The sequence below is a fragment of the Amphiura filiformis genome, chromosome 8 (assembly GCF_039555335.1).
Source record: "Amphiura filiformis chromosome 8, Afil_fr2py, whole genome shotgun sequence".
NCBI classification, from domain to species: domain Eukaryota; kingdom Metazoa; phylum Echinodermata; class Ophiuroidea; order Amphilepidida; family Amphiuridae; genus Amphiura; species Amphiura filiformis.
In genome coordinates this window covers 19502950-19523303 of record NC_092635.1, presented here as the reverse complement: position 1 = coordinate 19523303, position 20354 = coordinate 19502950, and the positions used below count along the sequence as shown (strand labels likewise).

Sequence of the window (20354 nt, the reverse complement as noted above, 5' to 3'; positions counted from 1 at the left end):
TGATTATCAGAGCATCTGATGTGTGTGAAAAGATTATTTATGCTAATCCTTAGTCACAATTTGAATTTGATCGCAATTGGAAGTCGACTTCTTTGTGTTAATTTGCAAGAGTGACTAAAATAAATTTGGTTTTTGAAATATTGGACTCCAATTTGTAAGTTACCTTTGGTTCACAAAAAACTTTTAGTTGGCTTACCTCTTGAGACTGCTCTGTGATTTTCAAAAATGCATGACAATGAAGGACCTAAATCACAAAGATTTGTAAGTTCCAATAAGCAAGCATGAGTCATGACTGCACAATTGTAGATCTTTGTGCAATTTGGGATTTTGTAAAAATATGTTGAAGGATTTTGAAAATTGAAGTTAAATGTTGTTATGACAAATTAGGCTGACTAGCAATAATTATGTTGTTTTTATTTTTTTGTTTTATTGGGTAGGGCACAAGTTTGAATGCAAGGTGGTTTGAAGATGTTTATATTAATTTGGGTATTCTAATTTAATGGGAACATAATGACACTATAATTGGTTTTGGTTGATTGTGTTAGAAATATTGTTATAAACAATGTTGGTCTATGCTAGTGAAATTTCTGAAATATTTTGAGATGGGGAAAAGGAAATTAGCTGTGTAATTGTGTGTTTAATTGTTGTGCCTTTGATAAAGTAAACCTTGTATGTTTGTTTAAATTGCAAACAATATTTTATGGAACTTTTTAAGTACTATATCTGCAATAGGCCAAAGTAAACAGGTACTTTTTGTTGTTCTTTTTGTTGTTGCTGTTTTTGTAAAAAGAAATCACAATGGCACTGTGTTAATTGACAGAGAGATGTGTACATGTATCTCTGTCAATTAACACAGTGTATGCTGATGATGCTGCCTTACATTATATTCAGTGCTCAGATTCTGAACGCCTTTTTATTTTGGAAATTAAGGAGTATATATTTACATAAAGGATGATTACATGTACTTGTACTTGTAGTAATCATGATGTAGTTGTGTGTACGTTAGTGCAGTGTCTATGTGCTTTAGCAAATCCAAAAATGTTTTTAAAACAAAGTGTACCAGATATTAATTTTGTCCATTTCCTAAAAAAAAAACACCCAGATTTTCATTGTATGGGAACATCATTTTATTCTTCAATTTTGAAATGCCCCTCATGTCACAAGTAACACAGTACAAAAAAAAACATGTAGCAAAACTATGGTTTGATCCCGTTTTGTCGATTTTTTGTGCCATAACCCAAACTATAAACTTGGTCAAACTTATAATTTATGAGTGGATATTCTAACTTAATGTCTATTTTAACCAGTTTCATAAGAATATGCAATAGAAAATCTCATGCAATTGCTAATACCATTCTAATAATACAGGATTTTGTGTGGACCTCTCTCACCTCGGAGACATTTGTATTAGAATTAAATCCTTCATATTTTACCCCAAGTCCTAATTTGAAATCTGCACTTGTTATTAGATTGTCCACTTCAGCGACTCCCCCTTCCCTTCATGCAGATGTTGGTTTGAAAATGTGCCCATTCACCCTGTTCAACCATTACATGGTTCTGCCATGTGTGAGGAGAGCCTAGATCGGGCAGCATGCATGAATGGGAATTAACCAGTCATATAACATTGCTGTAAAGTTATGTAATTCCTCCTTTCATGTCATGCCAGTTCGAGGCTCTCCTTCCTCATCATGGCGGAATTGTGTAATAAGCGAATAATACTTTTCAATTCAATTGTTTCAAAAACAAAATTTTGAACTATAATAAATTGTATATAATGTTGAATGTAATATTGAAAGCTGTGTACATATTTTGCTATAAATTTGTTGAACTAAAAAAATGTTAGTTACACCAGAATAATTATATTTTCTTGTCCATTTTTTAGCTTAAATTAAACTACATGTAGTTGTTACTTTACCATTGTAGAGTCATGTTTTGTATGTATATACTCAAGGGGTCTGAGGATTGTACATATACTTTTTTAAAGTTTTGTATGTGAATGTAGTTTTATATGTAATAAATAATGAATATTGTACAAACGTACACCGTACAGATCTTTGTGGCAAAGTTACAGTAAAAGAAACTTGTATTTAAATGTACAATACATATAATTATGGTTAGATAAAGATCCAGTTTGGGTGCCTAATTTTTATGAAAAATGATTGCTTATTCATATTGTAATTACTATAATATTAACCAATTTAAATTTTTCAAAAAGTATAAAATTGCATTCTAACCACATTATAATTTTGGCATATTTTTAAGCTTTTAAATTTGGAATAATTATAGATCCAGTTTTGGTGCCTAATTTTTATTAAAGAATGATTGCTTATTCATAAGTAATTACCCGGTACTATAGTTATTAACCAATTTAAAATTTTCAAAAAGTATAAAATTGAATTTTAACCACGTCATAAGTTTGGCATATTTTTAAGCTTTTAAATTTGGAATAATTATAGATCAAACATTATACGGTAGTTAAATAAAATACATGTATAATATTACAGGGTTTTATATTTAATTATGATATATGTAAATTTGAATTTGGACTAAGAAAACTTGAAACACAATAAAGAATTGTCAGTAATTTGTTTTGAAAACTTTTGTCCATTTGCTTGAGTTATTGTGGAAATGGAATTTTCATGCTACATTTAATCTGACTGTCTTTGCAGCTACCGCAAAAATAACAATAAAAGGATATGTTTGATGACTTTTCTCAAAAATATGTGTGACCGCTTGGTGCAAATTAACCTTTCAATAACAATGTGATTACAAATATTGTACCACTTATGTGATGAAATGTTCAATCAAAAGCTTTTTCCCAAAATTGAGTTATGCACTAACATTATCCAGCAGCATCTTGGTAATTAATCATATGATGGTTTCATACTTCCCTGCCGCTCTGACAACTATATTGCTTCACTGCGCAGTCGCACCAGAAACGCTAGCGGTGACCAGCAGCAAGCCGATACATCGATTACTCCACCGCTTTGCCCAATGTGGCAAACCGCTAGGAGTTGGGTGGATTGGATTTGGTTTGGTTGGATGGGCACTGTTCCCCCCTCAAATGTAGAGCCAATATATTGGGTTTTGTGTTGATTCCACAACATAAATTACAGGGTTGAAATTAAAGCAGCACAACACAATTTGTTTATGCTACTAACCAATGCTTGCATGGTTTGACCCCCCCATGATATGACATCGACACCAAACAAAAACAGAAAAACCTTTTCATTCAGCTTAATATACAACTTTATTCAATGCAAACTGTCATCTGTGTAGATAAATTGGTATAATAATACATGTATAAAAGTGTTCCTCTTTTATTAAAAAATTTTTTAACTCAATTTTTAGCTTCTTAGTAATGACATAACCAGTGTTCGAAATTTTGGTTGTCCGTTCGCCCGGGACAACCAAAACATGCACCGGACAACCAAAAATAATGCTCTAGTTGTCCGGCGGACAACCAAAGATCTACAGCCAAAAGTCACTTTTCAGCATGTTAATTTGCTCAAACCTGACACAACTGATGAATTGTTAAATATTTAAGAGTAATTGTTCATAAATTGACTACACTCACTCCACTTTATTGGTCACATGTAGTTGTTTCAGATTGTGGCTGCTTTAATATACGGACAACCAAAAACTTTGGTGGACAACCAGAAATTACAATCTGGTTGTCCCACGGACAACCTCTTTTATTTTCTTAATTCTTAATTCGAACACTGGACATAACATCTACATTGTATTTAGGAATCAGATGTAGTGCAGGCCAACTGAATACTGAAATACATGCATGACATATTGATCATCAATAATAAATTGATCAATAACATACATATGGTTAGTGTCATTTCAAATGGGTTAGTCACAAAAACAGTCATTGTTAAACTATTGACATTAAATTTCAATTTCTGCAGCCTCGTGTACATTAGAAAGAAGGTCTACATGTGTAGTTTGTACATGTACATGTATACATTTTGCTGTGAAAATAACCAATTAACTAGTAATGTACATGTACGTGTGGTGGCAAGACACACCTACATGTAAACACACATACGTACGCACACCCACATCCCAAAATGAAATGCAAAATATAATAATGATCTAACAAAATATTGAATTATTGGGAAAATAGGTGGAGCTGAAAGACACAAAAAATTACACATTGTCATATTTTTAAATGTTCAACATAATATAGCACTTGCCATTTCTTATACACCCTGCCTTTAATATGAAATTATACATGCTAGTACTGAATCATAATTTTATGACAACTCCTTCCTATCAACTACTAGATTTACTGAGTATTGTTAAAAGCTCAATCACAACCCAATATCTAAATAGGAAACATCTCCAAATTTGGCACCCAATGTATTAAAATCTTACATATATTTACATATTATATTTACATAGGATACTAATACTTTTGTTATTCTGTAAATTAAGACAAATATGTAAAATGAAAAAATGAAACACCTAAAATTCAAAATTGGGACTTTTAATGAAAGAAATCTAACATGATAATCATGCCTTTTTATTATAATAAAATATCACCTGAATTGAAAGACCTGATAACAAAATGGCAAAGCTGTAATTTTTGTAATTGCAAATAAATCCTTTACAATTTTACATACATGTTGGTAATACCAATTTAAGTTATTTGTACAAAAATCATCCAAGTTATAAATCCATGTATTTGATCAATATGTTAGTTTTGCTATACAGTGATAATAAGACAATGTTCCTGATGGTCAAATTGATGTTATTTTTAAATAGAAAAATGTTGGAAATCTATGTACATAATGATCACACAAAACAATAGAAATGCAAAAGCTTTTTTTCTGAGTTAGATATGCTTTCATGTACCTGTATATCCATTAATAGGTGACTTTAAAAAAGGGGCATTCTTTTCTTTCCATGATATCAAGGTAAATAAATTAGGCAAAAAAAACCCCAAAACAGTTTTGTATCAGAAGACAGCACACACACATGTAGCCATTAAAATTGAATTATATAGCAGGTTTTTTCCATATTTTGAGGATATATATATTTTTTTAGTGGTCAATATGGTGAAGGGAAAAATTTATACACAAAAAAGGCAATAAGAAAAACATAATTAACACATACATGTATCGCATTACTGATTTAGTAAAAAAAATAACATTAAAAAAACCCATTGTACCGCTTTGCTGTTTTTTCATTTTCTTCTGACAAACTTTTTTTTCCTTTTACATGAATAATGCCTTCAACCAATTGGAGCAAAATTGCATAATTATTGTTTTCCAAACAGTGGTCAAGTCAGTATGCATAGATCAGTGTTGTATGTGCATATTTGTTAGCAACAAACACAGGACTTGCTTTTCCCAAAAGACCTCAAAATGGAGGTCTTTTTGAAAAAAATTATATCTTCAATACGAAAGGTCAAAATTTTGAAATGATGGTCGGCTTTTCCATTCCAAAAAACACCCCAAGTGTGTGATTTTGAGTGTATTTTCCAATAATTTGTAAAATTTGGATGCTTTGCCAATGCAAAATATAGAGTGGGTTGGGCTATTTCAATATAACAATAACAATTCTTATTATATTGTCCAGAATACTTTGCAACATTTTAATTTTGATTCTTACCTCTGATGATTTGATTCTAACTCTGATGATGATCATGATGATGGTTTCATGCAAGTTTTAAAAAATCACAACTTACAAACTTGCAGCAGACTAAATCCAATCAGTCTTACTACCTCCCTGATCTGGTTGAGGCGGTGCTGCTGCACCATAATCATCCATATCCATGTCATTCCTGCGAGGTTGCTGAGCTGGAGGTGGTCTAGCAAATGATCTTCCTCCTCCTTTGTGTTCAGATGGGAAGACAATGGAGAACACCCAATCAAGGATGAAGATAATGAGACTGAGCACCAGACCAATTGCCATTATATAATAAAGTCCCATCAGATCATTAGAGTTGAGGGAATACATTGAATCATCTTCCCACATAGTTTGATTTGCGCAGCGTTGAGATCCTTGCCAGTGTTTGTCCTCCAATTTGCCCAGTACTCCTTCTGCTCTCAGCTTGCGAATAGCGTAGGTAAGTTGGTCACGTAGTGGGGATCCTGATGGAACAGCCAGTGCGTATTTAATCCTAGTCGATGTTCCGCCAGTTACATATAATTTACATGGCCAGCTGTTGGCTTCCCATAGAAGCAGCTTTTCCTCACTGATCAAAGCATAGCGTCCGTTTGAACGACGAACACGACGGACACCATCACGAAGACGTGCAACAAATGGATCACGATCTAAAGTAGCCATTTGAGCCCAGACAGTTTGGAGGGTTTCATCTTTAGAGTGCTTGAAAAAATCATAGGTAGGACTGTGACGGACAACCCCATAATGGACGGTCTGCTCTAGTTTCAGTAAATCTCCCATGCTGCGGATGAAGAGAACATTCTTGGAAACCTTGAGGAATGGATCCAAGTTAAGTCCATACAAGAAAACCATACAAAGTACAAAGTAGAACCAGAAGGATGACAGGAGGCGACCGGAATGAGAACGAGGGGATCTGGTATAACTCTGCAACATCATGGTTGACCATAAGTACCAGAAGACATTGCGAATACAGAAAGTATCACCTTCTTCTTGTCCTGTTTCTCCTCTCTTGTACATTTGACGCCATTCATAAGGATTCCAACGAGCCATCGCCCACAGCAATGCGGTGACAACTACCAACGCAGCTAGGTTGGAAAACCATACTCCAACATGGAAGGGGAAGACTGGAGCAAACGGGTATTCTTGGACACCAAAGTTGGGATGCTTGATCAAGATCTTGATGTCGCTCTTCATAAAATGATCGGTGAAATCAATGGCTTCTTCTCTTTGACTTGTTAAGGTTAGAGCACCTGCTGCAACGTCAGCATCCTGGAGGGGACAATGAAAAAGATACAAAGTGGTGAGTGAGAACTGTTTTCTATACTTGCTTCTAAAATAATGGACTATTTGTGTCTGTTCGTTTATGCATTTTGCTGTGCTTGGACATAATGGAGACCAAATGCAGGTTAATAGGTACAATTCAGGTGGGACCACTAGGGGGCCAAATAATAAAATCTTTTCAAGTTACAAGTATAGATGTAAATAACATTAGTGGCAACATTTGAAAATGGTATTTTATGTAAGATGTTTTACAACCTACATTGAAGTATTTCTTGGAAACCTGTGTGCGTTCATCTGAAATGTTACGAAAACATGTTTGCTGGGATTTGGAAAGTGCAATTAGTAAGACATGCCACATAGAAATGAACTATATAATTGGGGGAACCTGAAATTGTATTTGTTTGTCACATTATTATACACATAAGACCTAAAACAAACAATTCCGACCGACCCTAAAAAATATGGGTTTTTTTTCATATATGAATTTTCATATTTTTTATATAATACAAAAAATGTTGTGAAAATGTTTTGCTAGTTTGCAATTTGTACTGCACAACTCAGATATATTAAAATACAAGTCTAAGAAACACGTTAAATCATTGTTTACCATGGTATTTTTGGTGAACTTGCATTTCTTGATATTGTATGTGGCAAAAAAAAAAAATAATGACCGACCGACCCTAACTTGGAGCTCAAAGGATACAATTTTATTTTTATTTTTTCAGGCCTAAAGGGATTTTGTTTTCTTACTCTGCCAGATAGATCAGACCAAAATTGGCTGGGTATATCACATATGTGACGTGTCATGTCAAAAGGAGACACTTTTGGGCAGGTTATCAATTTTGAGGTTTTTACATATTTCAGATATATATAGAGATATTGAGTTCGTAAGTTATAGTATTATAAAATTGGAAATTGGGATATCGGCCTTTAAAAATATTATTGACAATGTTGAGAGTAGGAATTACCTTACCGAAAAATGTCTCAAAAATACAAGATGCCAGTTATATTCCAGTTGAAACTCTCAGACAATATTTTAAACATTAATAACATTACAAATTTGCAACAAACCCAAATTGTGAAAAAAATTACCCCCCCGGGCAGATTTTTGGCCATTTCTCCATTTACAATCCTGCCCAAAAGTGTCTCCTTTTGACATGACACGTCACAAATGTGTTATAACTCTTATCTATCTTATAACTATTATCCCTGGGCTATTACCCATCAAGTCCCAAATCCATTGTTACACTACCATAGGATGAGGGATTGGACTTATGATGGATTACCCATCAAGTCCCAAATCCATTGTAACACTACCATAGGATGAGGGATTGGACTTATGATGGATTAAAGGAGTTGTGTTTCCCAAATGTTCTAAGTGAAATCAACCCCTGATCTGACAGAGCAGGGATATGAAACAATGGACAGAGGCAGTTTGTGATTTAAAAGTTGGATACAAAAATTTCTCTATGAAGAGCTTTTGTTGAATACTCATTTTTCTGTGGTGTGAACTCATTCATTGTGAAAAGATTGAAATGTGTTTAGTCGACTCAACATGTCTCCAGTAGTCTTGTTTCATACTTTTCCTGGCAGGAATGGATAATGGTCTTTTTTCATATTTTTTACACTTACATCTTCAATCAGTTCCTGAATCATACCATCCCACTGTCCAGACACTGAATCCTTACGACCATAATTTCCTTCTGACATAAGTTCTAATTTGTAGGTGAAATCCATGCCATCGTCTTCCATCACTTTCTTGATTGCTTCCAGGAGTTCGGGGATATAACCTTCATAGCCAAAATCCTGGAAACCAGTTTGACGAGTACCACGGGTGCGTCCTCTCACAAACAAGAATGGAGGTTCCTGATGAATGAAGGTAACATTGTTGTTAACAAACTTGCAACTTATGCCTACTTGTAAAAGGGACTTATTATGATTTTCCGGATCAGTTGCAAAAATTTCAAACCTGATCATGAATAAGAGGATGAAAGGACTCTTTTAAGTTGGATAAAAGAGAGGATAAAAACACCTTAGATCATTAGATGTATACATTTCTGTTAGTGGTATAAATGTATCTTGGAAAGTTCAAAAAGTTTTTAAAAAGAAACAAGGAGTACAAATGCACGCAACTTTGCCTTGAATTGAAATGTCATTCTTCTCATTCAAGCATGATTGGCTATCCTTTGCAGTATAGAACATTCATAAGATACTTGCCAAGCCATGAACACATTGTAGTCTTCTTACTCAAAATATTCAAAGTTGAAATATAATGCACACTATAGCTTTTTTGCCATTTAAGATTTTGTCTCAAGTGTATCCTGAATTTACCTCAATACACAGGATCTTGATAGCCTCATTGTCGGATTGTCTGAGCGGCTGCATGTTGAGACGATTTCCAGGTTTGGGCCATGTCTGGCGTGTCCTCTTCTCCCAGGATTCAATACTCTGTGTCCATTGACCAGCCTGCAAAATAAGGTAGGTCCATTATAGAATCTAGAAGTCTTCAATCACTGACCAAGAGTGAAATAGAATTTTCACACACAAACTGTGAGCCCATTGGCACTTAAGCATATTTCCTGGGCATATTCTGTATGCAAGATACATGTAATGAAAACCTTGCGCTAATGATTGGAATGGGCCAAATATTAGGCCACGTTCATGCAGTACCTACGCATTGAACCATGTCAAAGAACAGGGATAAAGACTTGGATCGTAATTCTATAGAATATCCATATGCTATGCTAATTATCACTCACACCTGTGAAAAGAGCAGTATTGTATTCAATCTATGATTGCAGACATACAAAGGTGATGAGTGCCATTTGCTTGTACTGCAGGGCGATATATTCAAAATTGTATTCATCTATTGCTATGGTAGTTATTCCTGTTACATCATCACTTCCACAGTGAATACTAACAAATGTGCCCAGAGAATCAAACCATACAATACATGCTGTATTATCAAACACATATCAGTGATAGTATACAAATATTAACTGTCTAAATTCTATTACAAAAATACTATTTAAGGTAGGAAATACATTTTTTCATCAACATGTTTTGCGCATGATATACTTCACATTTTGGGGTCCACCCCATAACTAAATTAGCGAGTCTAAGAGTCAGCGCATACGGCTTGGCGCAGGCGCACTCTGACAGAGCACTATGATGGTAAAGACTATCACACGGAGAGGGTGATGGTAAAAATGATAAATGGTAATCAACCAATGAACTGTCTAGAATTTATGTATGAGTGATATAATCATACCGTGGAAACTTGGCATGTTGCCCAAGGGGTTGGCGCTAAGTCAGGTACCGCGTGAGCAAACTCAATAATAAGCGCAAATAGCTGGAGGCGTACCTAAAAAGAAACTTCACGCGATGTCGCCAGGTCTGAACGCTGTACCGGCGTCAGCTGAATTCGAGTACGCTTAGAGGGCACAGGCATGGAAAATTCCAATCTGTGTATTAAGGGATCCAAAATGAAGCGTTTATTGCGTTTACGACAGTATTTTTTGTGGGACATGAGAGCACCTCAGACCTATCAATTGCATTCTGAATCTGAAGCATGTCTTTCTGATATCAAATAATTTTCATTTTTAAAATCACAATATAATACAAATTTTATGACAAATTATAAAAATTTGATATTTTTCAAATTTTGATATATAACAGTCCTCGAAGTAAATTATATAAATCTAATGATATATTCTTAAAGTGTATGTAGCAGGGAGGAAAAGCCGACGGTCAATTGAAAATTTTGACCTTTCATATTGAAGATATGGATTTTATTCCCAAAAAGACCTAATTTTTTTTGGTGTTTTGGGAAAAAAAATCCATATCTTCAATCTGAAAAGTCAAATTTTCAATTGATCGTCGACTTTTTATCCCACCTACATACACTTTAAGTATAAATCATCAGATTTATAAAGTTTACTTCAAGTACTCTTAAATATCAAAAATATCAATTTTTAATGATTTGCCATAAAATGTGTATTAAATTGCGAATTTCAACAAATCAAAATTATTTGATATCAGAATGACATTCTTCGTATTCATAATGCAATTCGATATGTCTGATGTGCTCTAATGTCCCAAAATAAATACTGTCCAAACGTTCATACCCCAGCCCTTAATAATCTATGGATATATAATATTCACTATCAATCAACAGGGATGATGGGAAGTCATAGATGAAAAATATGCAGACCATTCACCAACAGGCAAAGTCCCTGTGCTTTGTATGTTGAGAATTCCTGCATATCTATGTGAGCTGAACATTCTTTCGCATGTGTGTTTACAACAAATCACACGCACACTGTATGTGCCAATCATGGAGCTGTATTTTAATTGCAGTTCTACAGTGCCCGCGAAAGATGTCAAGACTGCTTTGAAAAAATATAAAACGATGGAACCGGCGTTTTATTATTACAATGGAAATATTGGTCGAACACGTATGCACAGTACGTACTCGGCGTGCGGGATACACATACACACACACCAAGAGGATCGCACCGTATTACAACCATGGGAGTAACATGCATGGGCGCTAGTAGTAAATTCCAATTTTTATGCTTTACCTCACTTGTTCGGCTCAAAATTAAAGGGGACATATCTGACAGTAAAAGCTATAACATTTTATGGAAAATAAATACTAATCTATTTTTACAGAAATGTTATAATATGGCTTTAACAATGATGCTTGTCCCCACTCAACCTAAAATAAAGAGCCCTCCCCCGTATATAAGGAATATTTCTACTGTACCTTGAGAATATTGTGCCTATCTTTGCCAGAGTAGATGTTGATGGTGTAGTTGATGCGATCACCTTGGGCGTTGAAGGCAAGGTGTCCAGTTAAACCTTCAAGATTAATCTATGGAGGAAAAAGAGTTGTTCATCAGACTTGAGCATTTTGATTCATCTGTTGACAACATCACCAACTGCCACCACTGCTGTTAACTCAAACATGCTCATGTGTCAGGACACAGTTCTTTAACCCCAATATGCTTGTACACTCATAGAATGACCTTTGAATATTTGGGTACAGAAACTTGTAATCGGCACATTGAGGTCACATTTTGAGCTAGGATAGTTAAATGAGGGTTATTGAACTATGCTTGACTTATATTATGACTTTCTATGGAGAAAAAAAGAGTTGTTCATCAGACTTGAGCATTTTGATTCATCTGTTGACAACATCACCAACTGCCACCACTGCTGTTAACTCAAACATGCTCATGTGTCAGGACATAGTTCTTTAACCCCAATATGCTTGTACACTCATAGAATGACCTTTGAATATTTGGGTACAGAAACTTGTACTCTGCAAATTGAGGTCACATTTTGAGCTAGGATAGTTAAATGGGGGTTATTGAGCTATGCTTGACCTATGACTTTTAGGTGAGTGGAGTGGCAGGAAAAGTATATCCAGTTTTAGCCATACCTATATATAAAGAATAAATGGATCAGCAATATATACGAGGGGGTATCAAAAAGTTTTAGAAATCGACCAGAAGTGAAAGAGCTATATCAATGAAATTTTGTCAGTACAATCACTGGTCCTTATGTACATTATGGTCCAAAAATGGTCTCATAGGTATGTTTACTTTTTTTACAGGTGGCACTAGATGCCAATAACCTGCTGCCCCAGTTACTGCGCATAAACTGCAAGATTGAGAAAATTGAGGCAAGCAGCATTATTAAGATCCTACTTTTGAAGGGTTGCAGTGCCTAGAAAATTGATGATGAAATGAAAGTTATCTTCGGTGGTGATTGTGATATGTCACTGTCGCTTTTTGGAAAAGGAATTTTTATTTCATCACAGATTTTCTGGGCACTGTAACCCTTAAAATGGAACTTAATCATGCTACATGCCTCAATTTTCTCCATTTTTGCTGGTTATGCGGTTACACAGGCAGGTAGTGACATCTAGCTCCTGTAAAAAAAGTAAACATACTTATGAGACCATTTTTGCACCATAGTGTACATAAGGACCAGTGATTGCACTGACAAAATTTCATTGATATAGCTCTTCCACCTCTGGGCGATTTCTAAAACTTTTTGATACCCCCTCGTATATATATATATATATGTAAATGAAAACTTTGCAATATTATCTTGATGCAGTTGTATATGATCCCTACCTCAGTAAGATCCTTTATGAGTTCACTCCGTTTACTGGATCCACATGTTGGGATGGATTCAGGTCTGTCACCATTGTTAGTATCTTGATGATGTTTGATGGCCTCAGCAAGAGTCAACATAGCATCGTATGCAGCCTTCTCTCTGTATGGCCACTTGGACACCGGAATAGGATTAGTTGTACTGAATTGGATGGCTGTGTTTTCTGGTTTGAAACGTGTGATGAAAGCGCCGTCTTGTCGCAACTTTGTCTGAAGGAAGTCTTCTTGGCCAAGACCAGGTGCACCCTTTAAAACAAATATGGGTCAAATTTGATAAATGTAAGAATATATCAGAGCGCGGCCTAACGGTTAGGGTACGTGTCTTGGCGTACAAGGTAACAGCGGGTAGTAACTTGCTGGAGTATTTGGTTTGGGGGAAAAATTTAATTTGCAACATCTGTATACGGCTTTAATTCAGACTTCCGCTCTTGCCATGGTTAATTTAGAATTAAGTTATTGAATCAGGAGAGTATTTCATTCTTTGGACGGGGATGTTAACCCATTGGTCCTCTGTATGGAGTCATACCTAAACATGTATCATAGTAGTATTTATATACCTCATATATAGATCCCTGTCATCTGATTGGTTGAAAGTGCAGTCATTGAATTAACTATGCCCGCAAAATGAACTATGGACCGGTCCATGGAAATGAACTATGGACCGGTCACGTCAAATGCGTCCCGATCAAACTGCGCAATCGCAGCATCCACGTATCCATTCGGTATATAAAACAAATATTGACTGCTATGAGGGGCATGGTTAAGATTATAGGCCCAAGGTGATCTCAAAACCATGCTATGACCCTCGGCTGCGCCTGAGGGTCATAGCATGGTTTTGAGATCACCCATGGGCCTATAATCTTAACCATGCCCCTCATAGCAGTCAATATTTGTATAGTATGTATGTACGAGTCATAGTAGTTTCAAAAATAGTGTGTACCCCTTACATTCCCAATCTGGTATCCTTTAAGTAGCCATTTAGGGCAAAAATAGTGGGTGCTTTTTCTGTTATACTGGTGGGTAGATGGGATAAAGTCATCATCAGTCAGTATGGCACATCCCTGTACAAAATATTTGACCTCCCCCCCCCCAGTGTTGTAGTCGAGACCGACCTATCCGAGACCAAGACCGAGACCGAGGCCAGGCAGTCCGAGACCAAGACCGAGACCGGCTTGTCCGAGACCGAGACCAAGACCGAGACCGGCAGGTCCGAGACCAAGACCGAGACCAAGACCGGGCTTGAAAAATGAACAGTGGTGCCGGAAGCATTAAAACTTATGGGGGTCAGGGAACCAGCTTAATTATGTCTATTTTGGTCGGTTTTATTGAAGTGCGAGTGAAACGCGCCAAAAAAATTAAATATATGTGCCCAAATGCTAAAAAAATACACTTATAGAGCTCTATGATCATTTATCATTATGTTGCAAGCTTTATTTAGCGTTAATCGTTATCTACTATGAATGGAATTTGAAAAAAAAATAGATCCTTGTAAAAAAACCAAATGTTCCTTTTAAAAAAGATAATTTTAAATTCACTTATAATAAATTCATTTAAAAATCATTCATATAAATTTTGAGGCCAAATGTTTTACAGAGCATTTTTCCCAAAAGTTGTTCAACACTTTTATCTTAAGGTCTATAACTTCAGGAAAGATTTTAAAATAAATATGATCAAAAATACTATAAAAATAATGTTTGTTAATTCTGCCAAACGTTATTACATGTAAATAAATGGTTTGCCAACTTTATAATAACATTATGTACAACAAATTCTGAAACCTTATTATAAAATAATATAAGAAAACAATTCATAATCTCTCCTAGTGTCTAAAGTAGATCGGCATTTTAACATTATTTGGTAACCTTTGAAATGTTATGAAGAAAATCAAGAAGAGTTTCTGTGTTTCCTGGGATTAACTGTAATATGTTGCTACTTTTTGAATGATGTACGTACATGTATATGCTTATTTGGGCAAATGCAAAGAAATATGATGTTAACGGAGCTGTAAATATAATCTAGGATTCTGGAGATAGGGATAGAGTTTGTTTGTGATGAATTTATACAATATTTTGAACTATTAACACTTGGGCCTAATTATAAGTAATTGAGTAGGTCTTGAGGTAAGAATGAGAATGTTAATTGGAGATTTAGTTAATCTTTAATGATTCAATTTATGAAAACTGTTTGAGCAGAATTAAGGTTTACCAAGTGACCAGAATGGTGCTATTTTACTGGTCTAGGAGCTGGTCTCTGACCAAAAACCTCGAGACCAGGAGGGCCGAGACCGAGACCGAGACCAGCAGGTCCGAGACCGAGACCGAGACCAAGACCAGGCTTAGCTGGTCTCGAGACCGAGGCCGGTCTCGAGACCTACAACACTGCCCCCCCCCCCCCCGGATAAATTGCTTTGTAGAGAACCAGATAATAATGCTAGTAATAATTATTTTCAAAAGACAACAAATGGACAACCTGTACATACATAAAACCCGTTTCTGTCTAAAAATGTATGCCTCGGGCATGAGAATTTTCCTGAAAATAAGAACTTTCTTTTAATTTCAGCCCGTTTTTGGCTGTTATAGCCTCATTTCACACACTTTTTCAGGCTGTTTCGAACTTGTGAAGTTTTTTCATAGATCATCATTCTTATGTCTGATGCTTGATTAATAATAAGGCCCAAAAGGGTCACTGGCCATATTTGTGCTATTTATCATTAGGCGACTAAAGAATAACGCCATGTTTTACGGGCCTGGCCGACCCAGATTTGCCATTTTGGGAGAAATTGTTGGGTTTTTTTTATTACTTTTTGCTAAAATCATGGAACTAAATTCAAAACATTTTCAAAATATGTTGCCAAATTTGCAAGCTTATGGTGATATATTAGGGTCATTCTATCGTCCAGGAAAAAAATTATTTAAAAATCCCAACCGACCCTTCTTGAAAAGTCCACCCGCCTGTAAAACTGGGTTTTTTTCATTGCCTTATGGAATAATTTCTTTGTAACAATGAAACTACTTCAGCAGGTCCAAGTTACATAACATGTATATTCTTATAACACTTTTATACTTACTACATTGCCAAAAATCCAGTGATATGTGTCTCTCATGACTCCAGTCTTGAATGCCTGTTGATGAACAAAGAGTTTTGGAATGCCTCAGATCAATTGTTTACAGAAAAGAGGAACTTGAGTAAGAGAGTCCAAACAGACTACAAGACAATTGCATTGGAAGAGAATGGTGAGAAAACAAGAGTAGAGTGGACAGAGAATGGATTAAGATCTAATGTAATAAAGAAATGGCAGATATATAAGTAAGTGAAATAAGGTAAGTAAACCTAAAGATGAGAAGGAAGAACAGAGAGGGGAAGAGCAGAGAGATGATGTAGCAGGAGAAAAGGAAAGAGATCTGAGAGAGCAGTGAGAGAAGAGAGGCAAACAATTTCTTTCCAGTTTCCACTACCTTTTGCAAAGAGGATGTGGGGTGCATGTTCATATTGGCTTACATTATACACTTGGATGTATAATAATGGTCTCAAAAGTGACAAAATTTGTTATTGTATTTTATCTCTTTTAATTGTGCCCTGTTGGTACTTACAGCATCTCTGACTGGTATAATGTTCTCTTCAAAACCACAATAGAACAAGATGTTTTTCACTTTCTTCAGTTTCAGGTCTTCAAACATAGCTTCTAGATCATCTTCCAGACCGTATCCAATCATCTGCCAACCATTGTCTTTAGATAACTCCAACATGGCGCTCATAATTGAAAATGCTAGTAAACAAAAACATATGAACCAAATGAGATTTTGATGGGACTTTGTAAGTTGACTATAATAATATAAGAAAGATATATTAATAAAATGTTAAACCACATGTAGCATATCGAAAGCAATGTTAGAAAAATAGTGTTTTGAAAGTATTTAATTGAAATCTCTTTACTATGTATGCACAGTGTTTTGAATTTGTGTACACAATGTTCATTTATTCATTTTCCTTGGAAGGGGGATGCATTCATATAAGGTGGATTTCCAAATATTTTTGGTGAATATTTTGCTGTAAAAATTGCAAAAATGCAGTTAACATTTTTGCCTTAGGTTAAAAACTGTGTATTATTATCATGTTGCTGTAGAAATCAGACAAATCAATGCAGCTGAATGCTGATGATTGTCTACATGTAATACCATCGCCACTGCATTTTTTCACTGAATTACCTTATTTTTAATTATTATTTCTTAATTTTGTAACTCGGAACCTGAAAAGACTCTATAATAGATTTGTCAAGTATCGAAAATCTTGCATGTTTCTGTTGTTGTGTATAATCACATCTCTTAACGTATATTAACTTAGGGAAACTAACCTGGATCATCGTCATAGAGAAAGATGAAGTCAGTCCAGTGGAAATGGTTAATCACACCCACCAACATCTCCAGAATATCATCTTCAACAGGCATCATCTTGAAGGCATTGGAACCCCCTGCCTGATCTAAAGCAAACGTTGGTGTATAGACGTCACCAATCAAGGCACCAATTCCACCGCCGCAGATGTCACACATGTCATCAGGTATGATTATGCCATACAGATCCTTTCCATTGATCATGTTATTACAAACTAGATGAGAAAATGCATAAAAAAGAGGTTCTTTGAACCAAAATAATCTCTACCTTTGAGTCTAAACTTTTGAGCCTAAATATTTTGTACAAATTCTGCGTAATGAGATTGTACATACACGCTATACACATTTAAAAACTTAATATTCTTTCTCAACTGTCCTTTTATATTCCAATACAGTATACTCTAGAGAGAAAAATCAAGCACTTCAACTATACCAAGGGCGACGGTAGGTGTGTGTATGTTTGATGTGCCCCTCGTCATCTTGAGGGACGCATGGGGGTGTCTGATGAGAGGATGTTGGAAAATTGTTCCAAATGAAGCCATTAGGTGGACATACAATGTATTAAAATTGTTATCAGTGGCATAGCCAACACTTTTTCAGAGGGGGTAACGTTCAAGGGGGACAACTTTGAAATGCATTAAAATGCATAGTTTGACTTATCTGGGATATTCTTGAGGATGTCCAAAAAGGTCTATGGGGGATCAAAAATATAAAATGCTCCAATTTTAACAAGAGGTGTCAAAATATTTGTTTTGATATAACAATTTAAATATGATAGGAGTGTACTGTCTAGGCTGTTTCGTTACCTATAGGTAACACAGCAAAACATGTCAAGTACCATTAAGGCCTATTGACCTTGATATTGACCTATTTTGGTGCAAAGTAGGTTAGGAACAAAACATCCTAGATTATTTGAATTTGTATGTAAAAACAAACATTTTGACACCTTTTTATCACCATTCGGAGCACTTTGACACACACCTACACACACCCACCCCACACCCAGGCATAGATCTCCCTAAATATTCAACAAGCAATATACCAACCAGCTCTGATAGTTTCGAAATGGCTGTTCCTGACGAATTGACTGTCTGGTGGGGAATAGTGAGAAGGTCGCAGTTCGTCAGAATCACCGATCAGATTGTCTTCAGCAATAAACTGTGCAGCATCGTTGTATAACTTCTTGTACAGGCTCCCACCTGTGGATGCCTCAAGAGCCTGGGTGTTTTCCCCATAAAGAATACCTGCAGAGGAAAAATTATTACAAGAACAATGATGAAAAAAAAAAAAAAAAAATGTTGATGTGTACATCTGGTAATATGACCTTTAAAAACTGTACATCTATAACAGGGTTTTCAATGGTATTGCCCCCCCCCCCCCCATGATTGAATCTATGGCTCCTTTCACTTATCGAATCTGTGGCTGAGCTTACTAGGTTCACCCACTTACACTGATCGATTCTGTGGTTAGGGTCCAGATGAGGAACATTTTGTACACACTACACAGTCTCGCATATTGATGGAGAACTCCACCTTATATAATTTTCATTTTATTATTTATCCAGATTTAGCTTATAAATCATTTTATTTATTTCATTATCTCAATTTATTTATTTACTTATTATTATTTTTAGTTCTTACTTATGTTTTTAGTTTATTTTATGGTGTGTTTTTAAAATCTACATGGTACTGTTGGTACATGTAATACATAAATTTATATTTGTTAGTTTTTACTGGTTTCATTACTTATCTATTACTTATTTATACCCATCTTTACTTCAGTTTTGAAAAAATGAAACAAGAATGAATGAAGTTACTAACCAAAAAGGTGAGTTGTAAGTTTCTGTCTAGCTTCTAGAAACATGCATGGATTTTATAATTTTGTTTTTAATTGAACAATTTAATTATCATTTATATTTTAACTTTATTTTTGTTTTTATTTTTTACTTTATTTCAAGGGATGTTATCATGGCGGCCTTTTTCAGGTTATTTAGCCCCTGTTGAAAAGTAAACGCGACCAACACCAACTATGATATAGGTAAGTGTATTTCGTATTTGTTTACAAACTTTTATATCTGGTAAGAGCCTATAAACTGATGTTTGTTACCCAACAAGCAGTTCAATAATTGAAACTCCCGGCCACGCCTGGGAGTTCACATTCGAGAATAATATGAATGAATGAATGACCCGGATGAATGAATGAATATTGACGACCACGAGACATTGTGAAAACAGATTCAAAAGCATAACATTTAAAAGGCGTGAAAAAATTAATTTTGGGAAAAAATCCATATCTTCAGTACAAAAGGCCAAAATGTTCAATTGATCGTCGGCTCTTTATCCCAGCTACATTTTAAGTACAACTACTTATAAATTTAGAACGTTTACTTCGAGGACTGTTAAATATCAAAAATTTTAAAAATATCAAATTTTTATTAGGCATATCGCGAATTTCAAAAAATCAAATTTATTTGATATCAGAAGTAACATTCCTCGTATTTCTGTCTGATGTGCTCTCATGTCCCACAAAAAAATAACCTTTGAAACTAAAAATTGCAAATGATCTCAGCTGATCTCGATGTGTTTCACTAAAATTAATATAGACTATTGAACGAACATGGGTACATAGCATCACAGTCTTGCGAAAATCGCCAAGTACATGCTAAAAGTAAAAAGCAAGATATTTCGTGGAGCTAAGGCAAGTCAGAATTTTCCAGAGGCTCGACTAGTATTCTAAGGAATTTTCATGGTCGAGATTTTGTGAACTAGCTTTATAAAGTAACAGTTTAAATGGATTATTTCTTTCTCCCTCTTTCTTATTTTGTGACTTGCATGCTGATTATAATCTAAATCTTTGATCA

The 20354-nt window shown here is 35.2% G+C and overlaps 1 protein-coding gene across 2 annotated transcripts in view; it reads right to left on the bottom strand.

Annotated features, from left to right (window-relative positions):
• Positions 1–3953: 3953 nt before the first annotated feature.
• LOC140158766 (glutamate receptor 1-like) overlaps positions 3954–20354 on the bottom strand; it is a 41058-nt gene continuing 24657 nt past the window's right edge. Inside the window, exons 2-10 of one of the 2 annotated variants that reach the window (XM_072181980.1) lie at positions 18541–18738; positions 17458–17709; positions 16697–16872; positions 16174–16227; positions 13068–13352; positions 11690–11797; positions 9253–9387; positions 8554–8787; positions 3954–6909 (exon numbers count right to left, since the gene is read on the bottom strand). In XM_072181980.1, the coding sequence (XP_072038081.1) occupies positions 5716–6909; positions 8554–8787; positions 9253–9387; positions 11690–11797; positions 13068–13352; positions 16174–16227; positions 16697–16872; positions 17458–17709; positions 18541–18738 (2636 nt within the window). In that variant the 3' untranslated portion in view covers positions 3954–5715. The remainder of the gene's footprint in view (positions 6910–8553; positions 8788–9252; positions 9388–11689; positions 11798–13067; positions 13353–16173; positions 16228–16696; positions 16873–17457; positions 17710–18540; positions 18739–20354) is intronic. The other variant, XM_072181979.1, reaches the window with a different exon arrangement.